This window comes from Alexandromys fortis, unplaced genomic scaffold (assembly GCF_014885135.2).
Source record: "Alexandromys fortis isolate MF-2015 unplaced genomic scaffold, M_Fortis_MF-2015_v1.1 scaffold_157, whole genome shotgun sequence".
NCBI classification, from domain to species: Eukaryota; Metazoa; Chordata; class Mammalia; order Rodentia; family Cricetidae; genus Alexandromys; species Alexandromys fortis.
Genome location: NW_026068041.1, coordinates 3,604,520 through 3,625,166, shown reverse-complemented (window position 1 = coordinate 3,625,166; position 20,647 = coordinate 3,604,520). Strand labels below are relative to the sequence as shown.

At 49.0% G+C, this 20,647-nt stretch overlaps 1 protein-coding gene across 2 annotated transcripts; it reads right to left on the bottom strand.

Moving 5' to 3' along the window:
- Positions 1 to 2,497: 2,497 nt before the first annotated feature.
- Dmbx1 (diencephalon/mesencephalon homeobox 1) lies at positions 2,498 to 12,237 on the bottom strand. 2 transcript variants are annotated; one of them, XM_050165724.1, is made up of 4 exons: positions 12,075 to 12,237; positions 8,416 to 8,594; positions 7,716 to 8,064; positions 2,498 to 6,174 (listed from the first exon to the last, which is right to left on the bottom strand). In XM_050165724.1, the coding sequence occupies exons 1-4, from the start codon at positions 12,226 to 12,228 to the stop codon at positions 5,720 to 5,722; spliced, it is 1,137 nt and encodes a 378-aa protein (XP_050021681.1). In that variant the 5' UTR covers positions 12,229 to 12,237; the 3' UTR covers positions 2,498 to 5,719. The 2 variants fall into 2 exon arrangements, with proteins under 2 accessions (XP_050021681.1, XP_050021680.1); XM_050165723.1 differs by having other exon boundaries at positions 8,416 to 8,611; positions 12,077 to 12,228.
- Between the last annotated feature and the right edge of the window lie 8,410 nt (positions 12,238 to 20,647).

Below are 20,647 nucleotides of genomic sequence, written 5' to 3'. Positions count from 1 at the left end.
CTGGGAAGCAGGCCAGACATAGTTAAGGGCTCCCATTCAGCAGACTGAGGAAGGCTGAGCCCTCAGGAAGGGCCCATAGTACACAACAAGCTGTAATGAGTTTGCGTTGACTCTGTCCTGGAGATCCTGACCTCTAACTTTTCTATCATTTCATTTAATCACGCGGCTCGAGGGCCATCTTTCTGTTGGCAACTGTCCAAGTTAAGAGTGTGAATTTCAAGGTTAGCTGGGTCCTGACCTCGGGTGGGCATTGCTGCCTAGTGGTCCTGGATGAGCTGTGGAATTGCCTTGTACCTCGGTTTCCCCATATGTCAAATGGGGGTGAGAATAAGATCTACCTCCCAGAGTTGTGCCAGGATCAAATGGCTGCACAAAGAACATGCTGAATCAAGTCCGTACCAACAGCCCAACTACCATCTTGCCCTAAGTATGTGGCAGGCTCCTCCTACATGCCAACAAGAGCCAGCAGTCATCCCCTCTCCTAGAGTAGGGCACCTACCCTGTAGTTGGGCCAAAGGCCGAGGAGCACCTTTGGGCCTTCCCATCCTGTTGTCACTGTTGTTCCCTTGGAAACTACAGCTCCCAGACTCCTCCTGGATTACCTATACCTATACCTATACCTATACCTATACCTATACCTATACCTATACCTATACCTATACCAGGTGCGGGTCATTTCTCCCAGATAACCTTGCGCTTCCCGTTAAAAAGCGAGCTTCCACGAGGTCTCGCTCTCTCTTGCCCCCACCCTTGTGTGTCTCACACACCTATCCCTTATCGTGTCTCCCTCTCCCCATTAAAGTGCACCCACGTGGGAGCCGCGTGTCTCGTCTATCCTGTGTTCGTCCACACACCCCACCCCGCCGTTTTTAAAGGAATAATAGTCATCATGGTGATTTTATCTCTTGTACCTCTCACTAGTCAGCCCTAAGTCGACCTCATCCTCCCATGTGCTGAGATTACAGGAGTGCAACCCCACAGCCAGCTCTTCTGCTTCCCTTTCTAGGGAGCCCCGCTATCCTCCAGTCCCACCCTGGTTTTTCCTGAACTCAGGACCTAGTCCTGCGTCTTGGATGGACTGTGCCTCTCCCGGGACCCTTCCTTCCTTCATGAACCCCTGAGAAACACCTGGCATCTGGGCTCAGGCTGTGCCTCTCTCTCCTAAAGCCCCTTTCTGACCTCTCTTTTCTGTTTCCACAGTTCCTTGCTTTTTGAACTCTGAGTCACCTCAGGCTGTGATTGTCAAGGCACGTTTTGGGTTGTTTTGTTTTCATACTTGTTTCTCTGGACCCAGCACCCAGCATGGGACTAGGCATACAGCAGGTGCTCAATCAATGCTGAAGAAAGAGTGAGGGATTTGAACTGCCCTGTCGCCAGAAACCGCTGTGCCAGGGAAGGTGTGTCTCTCAATGCTGAGGTATGTAGGGAAGGAACACTGGGTGGCTCAAGGCCCAGGTGGGAGCTATGGAAGATTTGGGGAGACATTTGATCTGTCAAGGAGGTGAAAGGGGATGCTCCCCACCCTAATCCTCAGCCCTACTCAGGAAAGGAATGCAGCTCCTGGGGTCACAGTGACCTGGGAAGTAGGGAGAGCAGAGCCCTGAAAAATCCAGTAGATAGCCCACCTGCATACTCTTGAGGCCTGCTGGGGTTCTCCTACCAAGAAGACCTGACAGAGGGAGCTCCCAACCCCCAAGCCTCAGCTCCACGCAGCACAATTCCTCCTGATAAAGGGGCTGTGCAGACACTCTGGAACTCAGAGAAGGAAGGTAAGGCCAGCAGGGTGAGGACCAAAGGGCGAATATCTCCAATTCACTTTCGTTGTTGTTTGTGAGACAGGGTGTCTCTGTGGTCCTGGCTGTCCTGGAGCTCAGTCTGTAGACCAGGCTGGCCTCAAACTCATAGTGATCCATCTGCCTCTGCCTCCAGAGTGCTGGGATTGCAGGCATGTGCCACCATAACCTGCTTTCTTTTTCTTGAAATGAAGTAGGAGAAACCAAAATTTCACAACACAAACTTCTGAACTGTGCGCTTTTTCTGCAATTATTACCTGTATACCCTGTCCCCTGACTCTATCACTGTTTCCTTCTCATTCAGAAGCACACAAATGTCGCAGACCCTTGGGCTTGTGGCACACAGGTCCTCATTCCTATACATAGACTTCCAACACACACACATATGTAATATGTATATACATACTTATATATGACCTTACCACTGCTGCAACTCCCTCTCCACCTCTTGCATGTCTTGCACGCCTCTTGCTTGCCTCTGATGATAAAGAACTCACTCCACTCCAAGGCCCCTGTTCCACCGGAAAGCAGTTCTGACTTTTTATTTTAAATTTTATTAACTTTATTATTAAAAACAAAAACTCTTACAAATAAATTAAAACATCACACACCAAAATTAACCAAGACCCAAAGTCGATTCTTTTAGACCAGGTCTCAAGTGGCCTGTATGGCTGGCCTTGCACTCAGAACCCTCCTGCCTCCGTCTGTCAAGTGCTGGGATTCAGATGCGTGCTACCATGCCTAGAAATTCAAATGTGCTTCCCTAGGATTCAGCTTTGCCTTTAGCTCGCTGGAGGCTTCACCTATCATCCTGGCCTCACAACCCTGCAGAACCATCCCCCAGGCTTCTCCAGATATCGGCAGGTGTCCCCTGCCCCAGACTGTCCTGTCACCTGTCCTTGGGTGAACCCCCAAAAAGGCCAGAGAAGACAGAGATGTACCTATACTCCCTGCTCCCAATGACTTCTTCAAAGTGACACACAAGCTACAAATAAGAATCGTGAAGATTGTTGCGAGGCCAGCAGAGAAGCCACCTGTCACAAGGCAGACTTGCACTGTGTCCCTCCAGTCACTGTGCGACTCTGAAACACCACCTACTCAGCCCCTGTAAGCATCTCTGGGAATGAATATGGGTCAAGGGCTGTGCTGCCAGGTTCTCTTTTATTAGCCAATTAGGACAAAGAACAGGTCACAACATCACAGGAGGTAAGGCCAAAGGACTGACAGACAGATACACAGGACAGAGCATCATGCTGTGCTACGCAGGGGGCAGGGGAAGGGAAAGAGAGTGGTTGGAGTGGTTGTTTCTTCAACTAACAGAATAAATAAATACAATACACTGTGTTCTTGCCACAGGCTGGCACAACCTCTAAGCACAAAGGGTCACAAAACAGCTGGTTTGGAAAGCAGTCTATATTGCTCGGCAGCCTTGGCATAGAGGTGGGGACCCAGGCCCCTGGACCATGCTCTAGGAGAGTGAGGAAGTGGGACAAAGGAGACCCCAAAAAGGAAGGAGCAGAGAGATACAAGACTTTCACAGAAGGGCTTGTAAGGTTCCATCCTCAGTCTCTCTGTTCTGAGTTACTGACAAGCAGGCTAGCGGGCCTGGGAGAGAGTCCATTAGTTTGTGCCTTTTAACTCCTCCAAAAATCATACCCTCTAATCCTCCCAAGGCAGCATGGTCAACTCTCTACCTACCCTTCTCTTTCAGCTGCTTGAAGCACCTGACTCTGGTACCTTAAATTACCTTGAGATCCTCGAGGGTAAAGCCCGCACGTGTCTCCCCTTCCTTCTCTGGCTATGAGTTTGCGTCAACAGAAAATGGCTGACGAAAATCTAAGAATGCTTCCTAAAAGCCTAGGTAGCCCTGGTTTCCGCCATGATAGAATTCAACTCCGGGAGGCCTTGCTTCATCTAGGAGAACCGGTAATGCCTTGAAATGCTGAGGGCCAAGTCCCAGCGACAATCATTTGTACCCAGGAATAAACAAACTGTTTCAGCCCTGTGCCTGGGCCCAGAAGAGATGTTTCAAAATCACATCTTCCTGAAGCTAACCACAATCCATTAGCCGTGGGCCACTGAACCCTCCTCAGCCCAGAATCCCTTCTGTCTCCCTGGCCAGGTCTCTCCTTCTCTGATATCCCCACAGCTTTGGTCTCACCTTCAGATTCGAGAGAGCTACCCCTCACTCAGACACCCTCAGCTGCCTGTCTTTGGTGCTTACTGCATGGAAGTGGGATATTAGCCTAGATTCCAGGCCTTTCTGCTCCACCTCTCATTGAGGTCATCCCTCCTGTTCAATGATCGCATGCTCACCTCTCCTATCAGATTCCATGCTTTTCCCTGCTTTTTCCCGGCTGAAGCCTTTTCTTCCTACCCCAGTCCAGACTGACCTTACTAAGATGGGCTCTGCTGACTCTGTAGGCCAGTCAGGCCAGGCTACCCTCTAAGTGTGGGGTTTGGCTCAGTGGTGAGCCAAAAGAATCTAATTCATCTTGCCTACCCCCACAGTGGGCACGGAAATGGAGTAAGCCTCCCCTCAGGCTAGCACTGGAATCCAAGAAAAGCAGGCTCGAATGCAGACTGTCTCACCTAGAAAGGAGCCGCCACACTTACAGGGAAACCGAGTCAGTCTCCAGAGAGAGCTTCATGTATGTGGGATGCACTGTTTCTCAGTAAAACAGCCGTTAACGTTCGAGCCTACACATCAGGCTTCTCTACTGTCTGTGCTGAGTCACTGTTACGTTTAAATAAAGGCCTCTGTCCTCCATGGCTGTGGGCACAGAATGCCGGGTGGCTGGAAATGCACAGAATCTAATAAGTCTTCTTATCCCGACAAGACCATCCCAGAAAGCACTGGACTTGCCCAAGTTTCCACGACCCCGAAAGGGAAAGCTACAGAGCAAGGTTGCCTAGACCTGAAAGAACACCCCTTACCATGCCAGTGACTACCTGGGGGAGAGGAAGCCATAGGATTTCTCTCACTGCTAAGGAACTCCAGAGCCTTGCCATGATGCCAGCCATTCCACTGCCCCTCTACAATCTGGGGAGTTGGTACCTCCAAGATCATTAGTAAGAGAAGAAAGGGTGACAAGCCCTTCCTGATATCCGGGAGACACTGTGGGAATAGGGCTTCCTTCTGACTGTTGCTCCGTGGCCTCCGGGTAGGGCTTTGTGGAATCTTGGGACATAGATTGGAAGAGCTGCCTAGAGAGGGTTCGGGCTAAGGGGGCAGATAGGCAGGCAGGGTAGGAGGGAAACAGGAAGGAACAATATTACTAAAACAAAAGCCACAACCCCAAACAAAACACTATTTGAGAATACAGGACACTAACACAGCCAGCACCAAAGGAAGAAACCAGAGGCGGAGGGAAGGCATAGCAGTTAGATCCAGGTAGGCGGGGAGACAGCCTCAAGACAGAGGCAGTGGGGGGGGGGGGGCAAGAGAAGAAAGAGAAAGGGAGATAGGGACAGAGGGAGCGAGGGAGCAAGGAAGGAAGGGGGAGGAAGGGAGTTTCAGAGGCAAAGGTAGCAGTGGCCATATGATGGGAACAGGGGAAGGGGCCTGGGGCAGGCAATGCCTGAAAATATAGTTTTATATATTTATATTTATATCTCACATTCCACACATCAACTTACTAGTGGGGTGGGCCAGGAGGGAGGAGACAATACTGAGGAGGGGATCTAGCCAGTTGCTCACCTCCTCCCCGTTTGACCTCCATAGGGTCCAAGCAGGGACATGCAGAGGGAATGTGGGTTTCACCTGGGCCTGGGACTCTGCTGAAGGGACACGGGGTGAGAGGACTCCAGGCCCCAGCATCCCCGAGCTCTCAAGATTAGTTCTGGGAGAGCTTTCTGGGAATAACCATGGGACTGAGACAGGGGCACACAAACCACGACCACGGTTGGGTTGGAAGCCAGAGAAGTCAATTGGGCAGTGTATCCAGTCCCAGGGAGGCCGCGTGCTGCTTGGCCCGGAGGCGAAGGTTTTCAATGCTCGTGGTTTTACTGTTCAGGGCAGCTGAGGCAGGTGCCAGGCCTGTAGGGGGCGCCGGCAGCAATGGGGACCCCCAGACTCCCTGGTGAGCAGCAGCAGCAGCTGACAGGGATTGGTAGTAAGACTGGCAGTGCAGTGAGCTCAGTGGGGCCATGTTGACACCTAGGTAGGGCACCGCAGCAGCCGCAGCTGCAGCCGCAGCAGGTGCCGAGCCTCCCACTTCAAAAGACGAGTAGTGCACCAGGTTGTTGGTGGCTGCCATGTGCTGGCGAAACTGCTCCTGGAGACGGAAGAGGCTGAGCGGGGAGGAGGAGTAGGAATGGGAAGGGCCCAGGAGGCCTCCCCCTGGTGCTGCTGGAGTCGTGGGCAGGCTGCCTGGGGAATCTGCAAGCAGAGAACGAACAAGAGGATTGGCCTTGGAGGAGGTGGTCCCTCGGCTTCCTATTGGTCCTGCAATGAAGATAGTCTTTGACTGACACCATCACCGCCCCATAGCAAGGGAGATTGTGTGTGTGTGTGTGTGTGTGTGTGTGTGTGTGTGTGTGTGTGTGTATCAAGACATCCTCTGAAGTGACCCTCAGAATTTGGTTGGGAGGGACTTGTCAAGCTCCAGGGTTCCTGCCTGGGCACCCATGCCTGAGTTCCTGGGAGCCCCTTAATCTTTTCACGGAATATCCAGGACTCTCATCTCCTCATCTCCTCCCTCCTTGCCTAGCTTTGTGTTTGAAAACACCTCATGCCAGAGCTCTGTTCTTCTTAACGATGGCTAGGGGTGGAGGCTCCAGCCAGAGCAACTTTGTAGAAAAGAGATGGATATGCCTAGCCCTAAAACAGAACCATCCCCAGCTAAGAGTGGTGGTGCACACCCTTAATCCCAGCTCTCAGGAAGCAGAGGCAGGTGGACCTTGTTGAGTTCAAGGCCAGCTTGGTCTACTTAGGAAGTTCCAGGTCAGCTGGAGCTACATAGTAAAAAAAAAAAAAAAAAAAAGAGCATTCTCTAGACCAGAGGATCTCAACCTCCCTAACAACCATAAAATTATTTTTTTAAAGATTTATTTATTTATTAAGTATACAGTGGTCTGCCTGCATATGTCCCTGCAGGCCAGAATATTTCATTACAGATGGTTGTGAGCCACCATGTGGTTGCTGGGAATTGAACTCAGGACCTTTGGAAGTGAAGCCAGTTCTCTTAACCTCTGAGCCATCTCTCCAGCCCCCCATAAAATTATTTTTGTTGCTACATCGTAACTGTAAGTTTGCTACTGTTAGGAACCATAATGTAAATATTAGTGTTTTCCGATGGCCTTAGGCGACCCCTGAGAAAGGGTCCTCCAAACCCCCAATAGGTCATGACCCACAAGTTTTAGACCTCTCAGCAGACACCCCTTCCATAAGAGCTCCCAATGAACTAGACCCCTGAGATGAAAGAGCATGGGCCAAGTCCTAAGAGAAGTTTGAATCAGGGTGAAATCTGCTGTGTGGCAATCTCAGCAACAGTATGGTATTGTGAGGAAGAGGCCCAGTCAGTCATCCTCATCAACCTAGACCGTGAACCCAATATGGACAAGTTCAACAGAACCGCCATATACAGGCTGCCCATGCATGCTTCTGCATTGCCACAGGGGAAAAGGTGTGGTATTGACCCAGCACACACCAGTACATCTACACAGACTGTTAAAATAATTGCTAAATGGTGAATGGGCTCTAGCTGGCCCCTCACCTGTGCCCTCCTCAGCCTCCCTGCTGCCCGGCCCTTCTCCTAGATTTATCTAGACCTTTCAAGGACTCAGCCACACTAGAGGGTGGACATGGGTCACAGGTCATGCTCCTGAATGCCTATGACCGCCCCTCTTGCTTTGATCCACATCACACACTCAGGCCCCCAGTCTCCCTGACCTGTGGGTCACCTCCCACCCAAGTCTCACCTGCCTTGGGGCTGCCCCTCTTGCAGCCCTGCACCTTGCTCTCAGATCCAGGGCTCTTCTGGGCTTTGGCCTCCTCGGCCCCAGCGCGAGAGTTCTCCTCACGGTCTGGCTGATCTTCAGGGGCTGACTCACTGGCCGATTGCTCCGACAGACTCAGCTGAAGCTCAGCAGGCGGATCACCACTGGGCAGACTGGGAGGCTGTTCTGCCTCTAGCTGGGTGTCTGAGGCTGGGGCCTCCATCTTGCCTTCTCCGTGGGAGCCCTCAGCCTCCTTCTGTTTCTGGAGTTGTTCTTTCTGCAGGCTGCGCTGCTTCTTCCGGAACTTGGCCCTGCGGTTCTTGAACCAGACCTGGGGGTGGGGGACACAAAGAAGAGCAGTCAAGGGAGGAAAGACCGTACCCTGGGCACGCCAGGAGAAGTGTAGGTGATAATCCTTCACCCAACCCCACCTATTCTTTCCAAATGGGAATGAGGGAAGTAGGCATGTATCTCTGCACTGCCCTAACAAACGGTAGGTCCTGGATAACTGGACACCAGTCTGACGGCTAGCACCATCTGTAAGGTACAGTTGGGAGAGTTGGATCCTACCTGCACGTGGGCCTCGGGCAGATGGATACACATAGCCAGCCTCCCGCGGACCCTACCTGCACGCAGGCCTCGGGCAGATTGGTACACGTGGCCAGCCTCTCGCGGATCCTACCTGCACGCGGGCCTCGGGCAGATTGGTACACATGGCCAGCCTCTCGCGCATGACCACATCTGGGTAATGCGTCTTCTGGAAGGTCTTCTCCAGGGCCTCAAGCTGCTGGGCTGTGAATGCCGTGCGACTACGACGTTGTTTGCGGTGCTGGGAGCCATAGCGGGCCTCCAAGATGATGTCTTGAAATGTACAGCCGTTGGAAGGCAAGCAGAGGGCGCCCATTTAATTATGGGAAATAAGTTTTGAATCTGATCCTGCTCTGACCCACTTTGGACGCCCAAACAGGCATCAGAGCTGACCTCTGACCCTTGGAAGTCACCCATCCTCTTCCCACTGGCTGGTATTGAAAATCTTTCCCTCCTGACAACCTCCATCCTCAGAACTACCAAGGACTAATTCAGCTCCGCATGGCTACCAGGCACATGAGTGTTGGAGGGTATCCTCCTGATCTAACTGGTATTAAGGGTGTGTAGATAGGTAAGACCTCAAGATCCTTAAAGTCTCAATATACTAGACCAAGAATGAAAACACATACTTGCAATCCTAGCACTCAGGAGGCCGAGACAAGGAGGCTTATGAGTTCAAGTCTAGCCTGAGATATACAGTGGAACCATATCTCAGAAAGAAAAAGTCTCGAGATGCTGTAATATTTTGAGACGACATGCTGCTAATGACCTAAAAACCCCTGTCTCGATGATTCTGATCTCCTGTGGGCCTTGGACTCTGGCTATTAAGATTCCCTAGCATCAGATTATGGACCCTTAGCCTTGGGAAGCCAGTTTGTCAGCTGGAGCTGATCGAGGACTGATTAGGGGAATTCTCACCTGGCATACCATCCTCTCTTACATTGGCTCGCATTCTCTTCCTTAGTCTCTATGTCTCTGATGGAGAAACATTAGATTCCTGGTCGTATTTCCTAAGCAGAAAGCTAAGCTCTGGCAGGGCCCTAGGCACATGGGACAGGCTTATAACACCCAATCTGGATCCCCACACTGCAAGCTCAGAGGGGAGGGGCACAGGCTGTGGAGCGTTCATTCAACAGGCTTGCCTTTGTGTTTGGTAACATGAAAACCAGCCAGAAAGGTATCTCTCAGGCTAGTGTCCAGTCCTTTTCCCTTCTGCTGACTGGCGCCTGGGTTGTATGTTCCAATCACACGAAAATGGACCCTGTTGGTGCTGGAGGGAACTCAAGTTGGTTTTGCCTATGAACAGTACCACAGACTCATCCTCATGTGCTTCTATAGTTGGGAAGCTTTCTACAAAACCCAAAATGGGAAATGGACAGCAAACCCTAGACTTGGAATTTCTTCAGTTAAAGGAGAAACCCTTTATAACGTGTCCCAATCCTAGCCCAGGCAGGCCTGAGGTCATGGGTGCTACCCTTGGGCAGGAGAGGGAGCAGGGACCACTGAGTCACATCCATTCTTGGGGAGAGACAGCAGCTCAGCATCCTACTGCTAACTCCAAGGACTATAAGGGGTGGGGTACTCAAGGGAGAACAGCTCCCTAGTGCAGCACCTGCCATGGAAGGTAAGATTTCCATAAAAATACCCTAGTGGGGCTCATTGCCTCCTTCATTTGGGCATTTTTAAAAAAGATTTTTATGTATGTATGTATGTATGTATATATGTATGTACGTATGTATGTATGTATACAGTGTTCTGCCTGCGTGTATGTCTGCAGGCCAGAGGAGGGCACCAGATCTCATTACAGATGGTTATGAGCCACCATGTGGTTGCTGAGAATTGAACTCCAGACCTTTGGAAGAACAGTCAGTGCTCTTAACCACTGAGCCATCTCCCCAGCCCAATTTTGGCATTTTGAAAGTGGGCTATACACCTCAGTTCCTCTGTTCATACCAATGGGCATGAACTTCTGTCCTAAATCTTCTCTGTGCTATATAGTCTTTGAGGTAGATGTCACTATCGTAGATACCATCAATCACATTAGACAAAGGGAATTCACTCCAAACTAGAGAAACAGCCATACTGGGGCAGGTCTGCACGGACCACTGCCACACTGGACACTAATGTCTACACTGAGCTAAGAAAGGTGACCAGGGACTCAGTTGCTCAGAGGCCTGGCAAGGTCTAAAGGAGTAAGACTGGCTGCCAAATCCTCCCTGCCAGACTGGTATCTCAATGCAGGCATGGTTCTCAGACCCTCTCCCATCCCTGTGCCTGGTCTCCTGCCAATCCTTCCCCCTTTGCCACACCTTCAAAAGGCATCTGCCTCTTGGCCTGCTGGCTTTTCTTTCTTCACCAGCCCAGCATGCTACCCTGAGCTATCCACCATTAGCTCTGATCACCAAGCCCTCTCATGATCTGTGGGCCCTCGGTCTTCCAAGGGATTCTATGAAGTCCTTTTCCACCACCTGGCATGGACACCAGTCCCCATGCAACAGGATGGGTTTGGGCTGGAACATCACGAACTAGGTGGCCTCACTTTCCAGGAAATGTAGCCTGCCATCGATGTCATTAACTCCTTCTCATACCCATTGTTATGATTTGGATGTAAACTGGCCTGAAGGATCACATATCAAAGACTTTGTCCCCAGAGGGTGGCACTAGTAAAAGGTGATTTGGTCCTGAAACTGCTAACCTTATCAATGGATTAACCCATTGATGAATTCATGGCCCAATGGACTGCCAAGAGACAGGCTAAGGAGGAGGAAGTGGGTGGACCTCTGGGGGCATGTCTTGAGGGGTTTATCTTATCCTTGACCCATTCTCTCTGCTTCCAGCCTTCTGTGAGGTAAACAGCTTGACTATGCTGTGCACTTTCTGACATGATGCCATGATACAATCTCACAGCAAATGGACCCAGGTGACCATGACCCAAAACAAGTCTCCCCTCTTTATAAGTGGTTTCTCTCCGATATTTCATGGCAGCCACAGAAGCACTGGCACTGAAACCAGCGGAGAGGCAATCAGGAAGACAACCAGAAGTCAGAGGACCGGGCTACAGCTCTCTCACAGACTCCTGGGACTTGCTTGGGGCATTGAGTACTAGTGACTATAAGCACAGCCCGGCTTTTCTGACCACTTCACACGGCCGGCCAGCTGTCCTAGCACTACCCCCGTCCTAGATGAAACTTGGATTCAGAGAAGAAAGGTGAGTGGGTAGACAACTAACTACAAGTCTGACCCCACAGTTTAAGCCATACTGTTGTGTTCCGACCCCTGCCCTCTCCACTACTTATTCTCTCTGAGCTTCAGTTCCTTTGTCTATAAAATAAAGTAGTAACCTTCTTCATGGGGCTTGAAGATGGGGAGAGAGAAAAAGAGAAAGAGAGGGGAGAGAGCCACAGAGCAGCCTGTCATTTAGCCAATACTCATGGGGAGATACTTTGTATCTTCAGTCTCCTTCTTTGCAGGTTTGTTCTGGGGACCTGAAGGCTGAGGCAGCTCCAGGACCAGCACAGTCCAAACAAGCAAGCGTATCCCACAGGCACCTGCACAGATGTTATATAAATGTGTTGCCAAGCCAGCAGAGCACACAGTTTGCCCTGTCATCTATGTTACTAAGTGACCTAAGGCTTTCTAAGATACCTAGAATAAGCTGCTCACATTCCCCTCCCCTTTTTTGTCTTCTCTAGCCTCCTTTTTCATTCCCCAGCATCTTGTCCCCATGGCCAGGCAGGTCCCCAGGGCCCTTACCAGCTAGGCGTTCAGCCAGTGTAAGCGCGTGCACCGATGGCCGGTAGTCAGGGGCATGCTGGGCCTGCTGGGCTGCCTGCTGGTGCAGGTTGTACATGGCGCTGAGTGAGTTCATCGCATGTAGGGAGTAGCCATTCACCCCGTAGTGCTGCATGGCGGCATCCGCCTGCAGGTGGAAAGAGAGAGAAGGATCATGAGGTGAGGCTGTTCCATTCTATCCTGGGAGAAACATGGACCCCAGCCCAGAACTTCAATGCCCACTTTACCCCAAGGACTTCTACACCAGATCAGAAGGTGCCCTTGCCTTGCCCACAGAGTGCCCCGGGACTCCTCTTTCATTCACCCACTCATCCAGTCATTCACTCTGCAGGACTCGGGATGCCCAGTTAGATGGCTGGGGCTGGAATCACAGCTTTGGTCCTTTGGAGCTTTGTGACTTTGGACAATTCACCTAACTTCTCTGACCCTCAGTTTCTGTATCCAGAAAAGGGCACTCACCATAGGGCTAACCTGGGGTTACTGAGGACTAATATTTATGACATGGCCTGGGGTTGCTCTATGTGTCTCTGGCTGTCCTGGAACTCACTCTGTAGACCTCAAACTCACAGAGATCCGCCTGCCTCTGCCTCCCTGAGTGCTGGGATTAAAGGCAAGCATCACCACGGCCCAGCTAGGAGCCCACTCTTTTAATCACACCACTGGGGGCATGGAGACAGAGAGACCAGGAGTTCAAGGTTATCCTTAGCTACAGAGCTATTCAAGGCCAGCCCGAACTACAATGAGATCCTGCTTCAAAATAAAACAAACAAGTTAGTCCCTGTGACTGCCCAATCCATTTGCTACATTATATAACCCTCTCTTCACTCCCGTCCCCAGGCACTGACTCATGTGCGCACCATCGACTCACACAGGCATCTGTTCAGCCTACACTGCTGCGTTTCCCTGGAGCCAAGTCCAGAGCTGGATTCCCTACTGAGGCATTTGCTCTGATGAGAGGGTAATTTAAAACCCTAACATGCTTCACAGACATAAAACTATTGCTCTTACTGTTACACGTTCACAGGCATTACCTCTTTTATGCTCACAAATCTCCAAAAGGCAAGCAAGCCAAGAGCCACAAACCCCATTTGCAGGCTTAGGAAAAGAAGAGAGTCACGTTAAGGCAGACAGCCAACCCAAGGCCTGCCCCGCTCCATGTCACTAAGGTCGCGTTCTTTTGCAGTCAATTGCTCCTAGGAGGAGGTACCAAGGAACACATCCTTCCTAGTGAGATGTCTTATATGAGCAAGAAGCTGTCCAGGCCCCATCAGTCCCAGGTCACCTGGACCTTGCAGTCTTTTTCTGAGAGCACCCCACCCTGAATCAGCTTGAAATGTCAGTTTTGGAAAGTGACTCCATGTTTGCAGCCACTCAAAGACACAAAAGTGTATTTATTGCCTGGATAGAGGAGGTCGAAAGGGAAGGCTGAGATAATGTGGGTTCTTTTCCTAGGGGAATATGTCCAGCTGTCTCAGCTCCCTGTTCTTACTGAACCAGACATATATATATATATGTGTGTATGTATATGTATATATATATATCCATGCAAACATATACAATCACAGACAGCCCACACAGACATACATACAAAGACATTGTCAGGAAAACATTTACAGAAACCATCTTGCCTACCCAGAATTCAATGTCATCGTTCCAAGTTTCACATACAAACATTCTCATAGGTGTCAATTCACGCAACAGTCAACTATATACACAGACGTTATACTATACACATTGTACATTTATGTATTAACTACGTGTTAAATACCCATCTACCAAGTACCAAAGCCCCCTAACTCTGTGGAACTTACATTTCATGGACATAAAGATAAAATTAAAAAAAATCTATAAATGTCCTAGGTCTGACATCATAGGCCTGTTACCTCAGCTGTCTAGACACCCAGGCCTGAGATCATGAGGTAAGGGCAGCCTGGGCAACTTAGTGAAACCTTGTCTTGAAACAAAAATATAAAAAAGGGCTGGGCATATAGTTCATTGGTAGGGCACTCGCTCAGCAGGAGTACCCATAATACCTTCAATTCAATCCCCAGAGTGATGGTGAGTCTCTCTCTCTCTCTCTCTCTCTCTCTCTCTCTCTCTCTCTCTCTCTCTCTCTCTCTCTGTGTGTGTGTGTGTGTGTGTGAAATTAAAAATATATGTATATATCAGGTAGGAACAAATACTCTGAAGCATAATAAGGCAGGAAGAGAGGACGACAAGAAACAGAGGGGCGATTATTTCAGAGATGTGAAGCAGGCATGCGAAGCCGGGGAAAGGTCTTCCTCACTGGAAAATCAGCAAGGACAAAGGCCCTGAAGTGTGAACAAGACTGAGCCTAGGAAGCAACAGCACCAGGGTATGGACTGGGGAGGAGGCTCAGCAGTCAAGAGCACTTGTTCTCAGAGGACCAGGTTCTCTTTCCAACATCCATTTGGTGGTCGCAATCATCCATAATCCCAACTCCTGAGACCCAGTGCCGTCTTCTGGCCTCTGGAGCCACCAGGCACCACAGGTGGTGACATGCATGTGAGCAAAACATTCGTGCATATAAAATAAAATAAATCTTTTAAACAAAAGAAAAAAGGAACACCACAATGGTGGGGGACACAGCAACTGGAGGCTGGAGATAGAACAGCTATAGGGGGTGGCTGCTGGGAGGTTTCTTGGTCCATCATAGTTTGGGTTTTTATCCTGAGTGTGATGGGAAGTCCCTAGAGGATCTTTTATAGAGAAGTAATATGGTATTATTTGGGTTATGTGTGTATTGTGTGTGTGTGTGTGTACACATATCTGTGCATGTGATTTGGGTTAGGGGTGTGTGTGTGTGTACACGTGTGTGCATGTACATGTAGAAGATAGAGATCAATCTCAGGTGTTGTTCCTCAAAAACAGCCACCTTTTGTTGAGACAGGGTCTCTCACTGGCCTGTATATTGACAATTCTGCTAAGCTGAGTGGCCAGCAAGCCCCAGGGATCCATGTTTGAACAGCAAGTACTTTATGGAGGCATTACTCCAATCTCTGTGATTTCTTTTTTTGGGGGGGACAGAGTTCAAGACAGGGTTTCTCTGTGTAATAGTCCTGGCTGTTTTGGAACTCGCTTTGGAGACCAAGCTGACCTCGAACTTACAGAGATCCACCTACCTCTGCCTCCCAAGTGCTGGGATTAAAAACATGCACAACAACCACCATCCGGCTCATTAGTTTCCTAATAAAGTTTATTATCTATCTATCTATCTATTTACTTTGTGTGCATGTGAAGGGGTGTGTGTGTGTGGACATCAGAGGACAATCTGTGGGTCATTTTGTCCTTCCACCATCTGGGATCTGAGACCAAACTCAGACTGCCAGACTTGGTGGCAAGTACCTTTTCCCACTGAGCCATTCCACCAGCTCCAGGTGGAATGGAGCTTTGTGTGTGTGTGTGTGTGTGTGTGTGTGTGTGTGTGTGTGTGTGTTACATTTATTTATTTATTTATTATGTATACAGTGTTCTGCTTACATTTCAGAAGAGGGCACCAGATCTCACTATAGATGGTTATGAGCCACCATGTGGTTGCTGGGAATTGAACTCAGGTTCTCTGATAAAGCAGCTAGTGCTCTTAACCTCCGAGCCATCTCTCCAGCCCTCTTTTTTTTTGTTGTTGTTGTTTTTGTTTGTTTGCTTGCTTAACTTATTTGGATGTCGGGTGGAGAAGTCTGGGGCTGGTGGCTGACCTCATCCAATAGTTACAGAGGCCCACTCTAAGTGCCACAAAGGTGAGCAGAAGTCGAAGAGAGGAGGAGGAGAGGTATGGTGATAAAATGTATTTAAACATTATTATTTCCCGTGGCGGTGGTCGTCCTGGTGGTGGCGCACGCCTTTAATCCTAGTACTGGGGAGACAGAGGCAGGCGGAACTCCAGGCTTGAGCCCAGCCTGGTCTATAAGAGCTAGTTCCAGGACAGCCAGAGCTACACAGAGAAACCCTGTCTCAAAAAAACAAACAAACAAAAAAAGTAAGTAGGAGAAGCCACAAAGCTCAACAAACTTAGGAAAATACTAAATATATCGATGACATAGCAAATAGAAAAGTTAAAAAGAATATTCCAAAGCTATCATTCTGTTTTGTTTGAGACAAGCTAGCCTCAGACTCACTCAGCGACCCTCAAGTGCTGGTCCTCTTACCCCCCCCCCCTGCTCAGTGCAGTTGAACTTGAACCCAGAGCCTTGGGCATGCTAGGCAAGCGCTCTACTAACTGAGTTATATCTCCAGCTCTAATGTATGCAGTTTTAGTACCGAAGTAGGATACTTAAGAAAAGGCAAGTTAAGGAAATGAAGAAATAACTCATTAAGGAACCAAATGACACATGACAAAACCCTTAGCTATAACCACAGAAAGAAAAAGAACAATAGTTTATTTTTCACCGATTAGATTATCAAACACAGAGAACAATTATTATCCAGGGTCACTACACAGAGGGGTGGTAAATGGTCCTTCCCCTACCTCAGTGATGAAAAAGCTCTTTATTCTCCGCATCCGAAGCCTTCAGAGAGCATATCATCTTTCATTTAACAATCCCATTTCTAGAAATTTATCCCTCAAGAATGCAGAGATATGTATACAGGAATATTTATCACATCACTGCTTATGATGGCAAACAATTGGGAAACTAACTGTCCATCGAGAAAGGATTAGTTCAGCAAATGAGGGTACGGTCACGGCCCACAACGAAATACAGCGCATAGCTTAAAACAATGATATGTGTCTATATGTGCTGATGCTCGCAATATATGGCTGGGTGGAAGAAATAGGTAACAAACAGGATGCCTGATGTGATCTCATTTTTGCAATGTATGAATAAATATGCATAGGAAAGAGTCTAGAAGGTTATGCCCTGAAATGTTGACAGAGGTTATCTCTAAGAGAGAGTAGATGGGATTATAGGAAATTTCCACATTTATATATTTATTATATTTATAATCTCTTTGTTGTTGGGGTGTGAATGGGTGGAAGGTTATTATCTGTTCCAATGAATGTAGAGATGGAGCTAGGCTTCCAAGAGTGTCACAAGCTCCAGATGGGGCAGGGGAAACAAAATCTGAAAAAAAATCTTATCCATCCTCTGGCCCAGTCCTGTGACTGCAAGAGTACTCCCCCGCCAAACACTGGCTTTACTGCTTTAGAGCAAACTAGTGTAGGCAGCGGCATCTGACTCACTTAGTGATCACAGGTCTCACATCTCTTGATATACAAGAGTCAGGGTTGTTCTTTTTGTTTTGAGCCAGGGTCTTTCTGTACAATTCTGGCTGGACTGGAGCTCACCATGTAGTCCAAACTGGCCTCAAACTCAGAAATCCACCTGCCTCTGCTTCCCAAGTGCTGAGATCAAAGGTGTACCCTCCCATCCCAGCACAAAGCCTCTTCAGTAGGTTAGCCAAGAGATACATGACCCAAGTCTGGCTTCCCCTCCGCCTCTCTGTCCGGCTGGATGCTCTGCCTCTTCCTCAGCACCCAGAAATGTCTCGCTACCTGCCACTCCTTGTTGCTTTTTTCTATAGGCCTCCACCGGAAACACAGACTTCTCAAGAAGTGCTAGCCCAAGGACTCCTCCCTGCAGTCTAGGAGTAGGCTCCAGACAAGTACACCTGAGGAAGAAAACTGGTGATAATCGACAATTACGCCTCCCGTTTACACAACACACTTTCTCTACCAAACACAACGCTATGCACCTCACATGGATCTTCTCTCTCTGCTGGGGTTGTAATCTTAGACCTTGCTCGTGCTAGGCAGTGCTCTACCACTAAGCCACACTCCCAGTCTTACACAGCTTTTCTGAATTCTATCGCCTACATCAGAATATGATAAAGATACTTCTAGCTCCCCCACCAGACAGCTCCTTTGTAGCAGAGACTATATCTCATGCGTTTCTGGACACCCCAACTCCAGTCCAGATTACCAGGTCTCACACAAAACCAGCACTCAGGAGATTAAGATTTGATGAATAAATTAATGACAACGATTTATTAAGTAGCTCTGAAACACAGGCATCACCATCAATCCTCCCAATGCCATATGAGGTAGAAACTGCTATTATCCCTATCTTATATATATGGAAATGGGAGATAAGAATGATCGGATAATTTGCCGAAGTCCAATCACCCAGAAAGTGATGGCATATTTCCACAGGTGAAGTTTCTGTCGCCAGCCAGGCTCTCCCATTCCCCAGGCATGTAGGATCTCACCTCAGCCTATGTCACTCTTCAACGCCTATCGTCTCTGATGGGATCCAAGGCAATAAGAAGACAGAAAAGAAAATACTCATTTCCTGCCATCACATATGGTCATGTGTGTGTATGTGTATGTGCACGCACATGCATGCACATATGTGTAAGTATGTACACGTGCACTTTGAGATGAGACTGTGTGTAAGCCAGGTCGTCCCAACTGAGCTCTTGTCTCTCCAGTCTCATTTTTGTAGATTTATTTATTTCATGTATATAGGTGCATCTGTAGGTATATATGTGTACCATGTTCATGCAATGCCTGTGGAGGTGGGAAGAGGGTGTTGGATCCCCTGGAACTGGAGCTGTGGATGGTTGTGAACCACTACATAAGCTGCTGGGAACTAAGCCTAGGTCCTCTGCAAGAGCAGTAAATGCTCTTAACCACTCTGCCATCTCTCCAGCCCCTCATCTCTTTTGCTCAGTCCAGCTGGATATCAGGGCTTCAGCCTCCTCTCAGTCCCCAGAGGGATCCTTTTCTAGGGATGCTAATTCCCACCTCAACTGCATACATGCTCACAGCTTATGTCCGTATCTGTGTGTGTGCACACACAGGGATCCAGCACTGAGTGAATGTGCATCTGTCTACACTTATGGATCTGTTGCTCTTTTACACGTCTCTGCAGTTAAGTATTTCTGTGAGCCTTTGTACACAAGTGTGTGTGTGTGTGTGTGTGACCAGAGGAATGTACCCTAAATGTCACTCTAGGAAGTCACATGGGCCCCATCTCCTGCTGCTGAGCCAATGTATTCCCGCTCTTCCTATCTTGAACAGGGTATGAAAGATTTCAGGAGAGGAAGAAGAAGAATGACAGGAAAAGATAAAGAAATCTAGGAGACAGAAAGCTCAGCAGAGAGAAAATACACAGGATTATTTTACCCTTTTTCTTCCTTTTTCTTTTTTTCTTTTCTGCAATACCTAATACAGAGCCTGGTAGGCATCTTGTGCTTAGCAAACAACACACATTAAATGGATGAGTGTTTTAGATCAAGATATGATGAGGGACACAAAGCCACCATGGTGCACTATGGTCACAGAAAGGGAACGATGATCCAGAATCCCAACCCTACTCTCTTCTCTGTCTCCATGAACATGGTTGATGGATAAAGGACCTAAGTGGGTCCTTCCCTGCAACACTGACAGCCTGGACCTGCCTGGACTCTTCAGCCACACCCAGCAGCCAGAATCCCTTCCACACTCAGTGCTGAGGGCCACCTAAGTGGCAGCTCTGCAGGGCCTAGTGGAGGCTCCAAACCCGGGCCTGCACTCTCAGCCCCAGGCTGGGCCTTGCATGGGCTCAGCCCACTGCACACTCCAAACAGAATCAATTATATATTTAAAAGGTGCCGCCCTGCAATTCCTGGCGAGCCAGGAGAGCCATCCATCATGGTGCGGCCGCGTTTCACAAGCTGTCGAATTGTGCTTACATTGGTTAAAAGAATCTTTATATTTCATTAAGCAAGCAGATCGGCGGATCTCCCGCCACAGGCGCCATATAGATGGCTTTAATTTTCCAAATCTGCAAATGCATCCGTTATGTCCCCGCGTCGCTGCTGGCTGCGGCCTAATGCCCAGCCAATCGAAGAATCAAGCAGAATTTTATTAGGGGGCATTTTTTATAAATTAACAGCCGCACTCCCAGGAAACCAGATGTGAAGCGCCTTTGATTAAAAGGAAAGTGGACCCTTCCTTTGGCCACACCCTGCTCGGTCACCCCACAGGCGGGCGCCATCACTCTTCACCTCTTTCTCAGCACGTTTGATTCTCCCTCAGTGTCTTCTCATTCCCACACATGATGGAGAACAGGGCAGTGCAACTTCGTTTCAAGGAAAGAAAGCAAGATGTGTGGAAACCAACAATTTTAAGTACCCCCGTCTCCTCCACTGGTCCAAGCATCCTGAGGCATGCCACCTCACTAACAGTGATGGCTACCTTTCACTGGGCTTCGCTGTGAGCCAAGTCCTGTTCTAGCACCGTGGATCTCTCACTGAAGAAACGTCAATACAAGCCCTATTCCATAGGCACTACCATGCCTATTACATCAGTGAGAAAATGAGACTCAGGGAGATTAACATCCACTGCCCAGGATCTCACAGCTAGCAAGTGTAATGGCAGGATGAAAACCCGAGTCTCTGAGGAGCTATCGAGCACTAATTTCTAGCATGGGACCAAGAATCAGGTGGGCCCCAGGGAGAACTAGACCTGGGCCTCAGTGATGGAGGAACTGAGTGGAGCCTAGTCTTTCTCTGAGAAATGCTGCTGTCCCGTT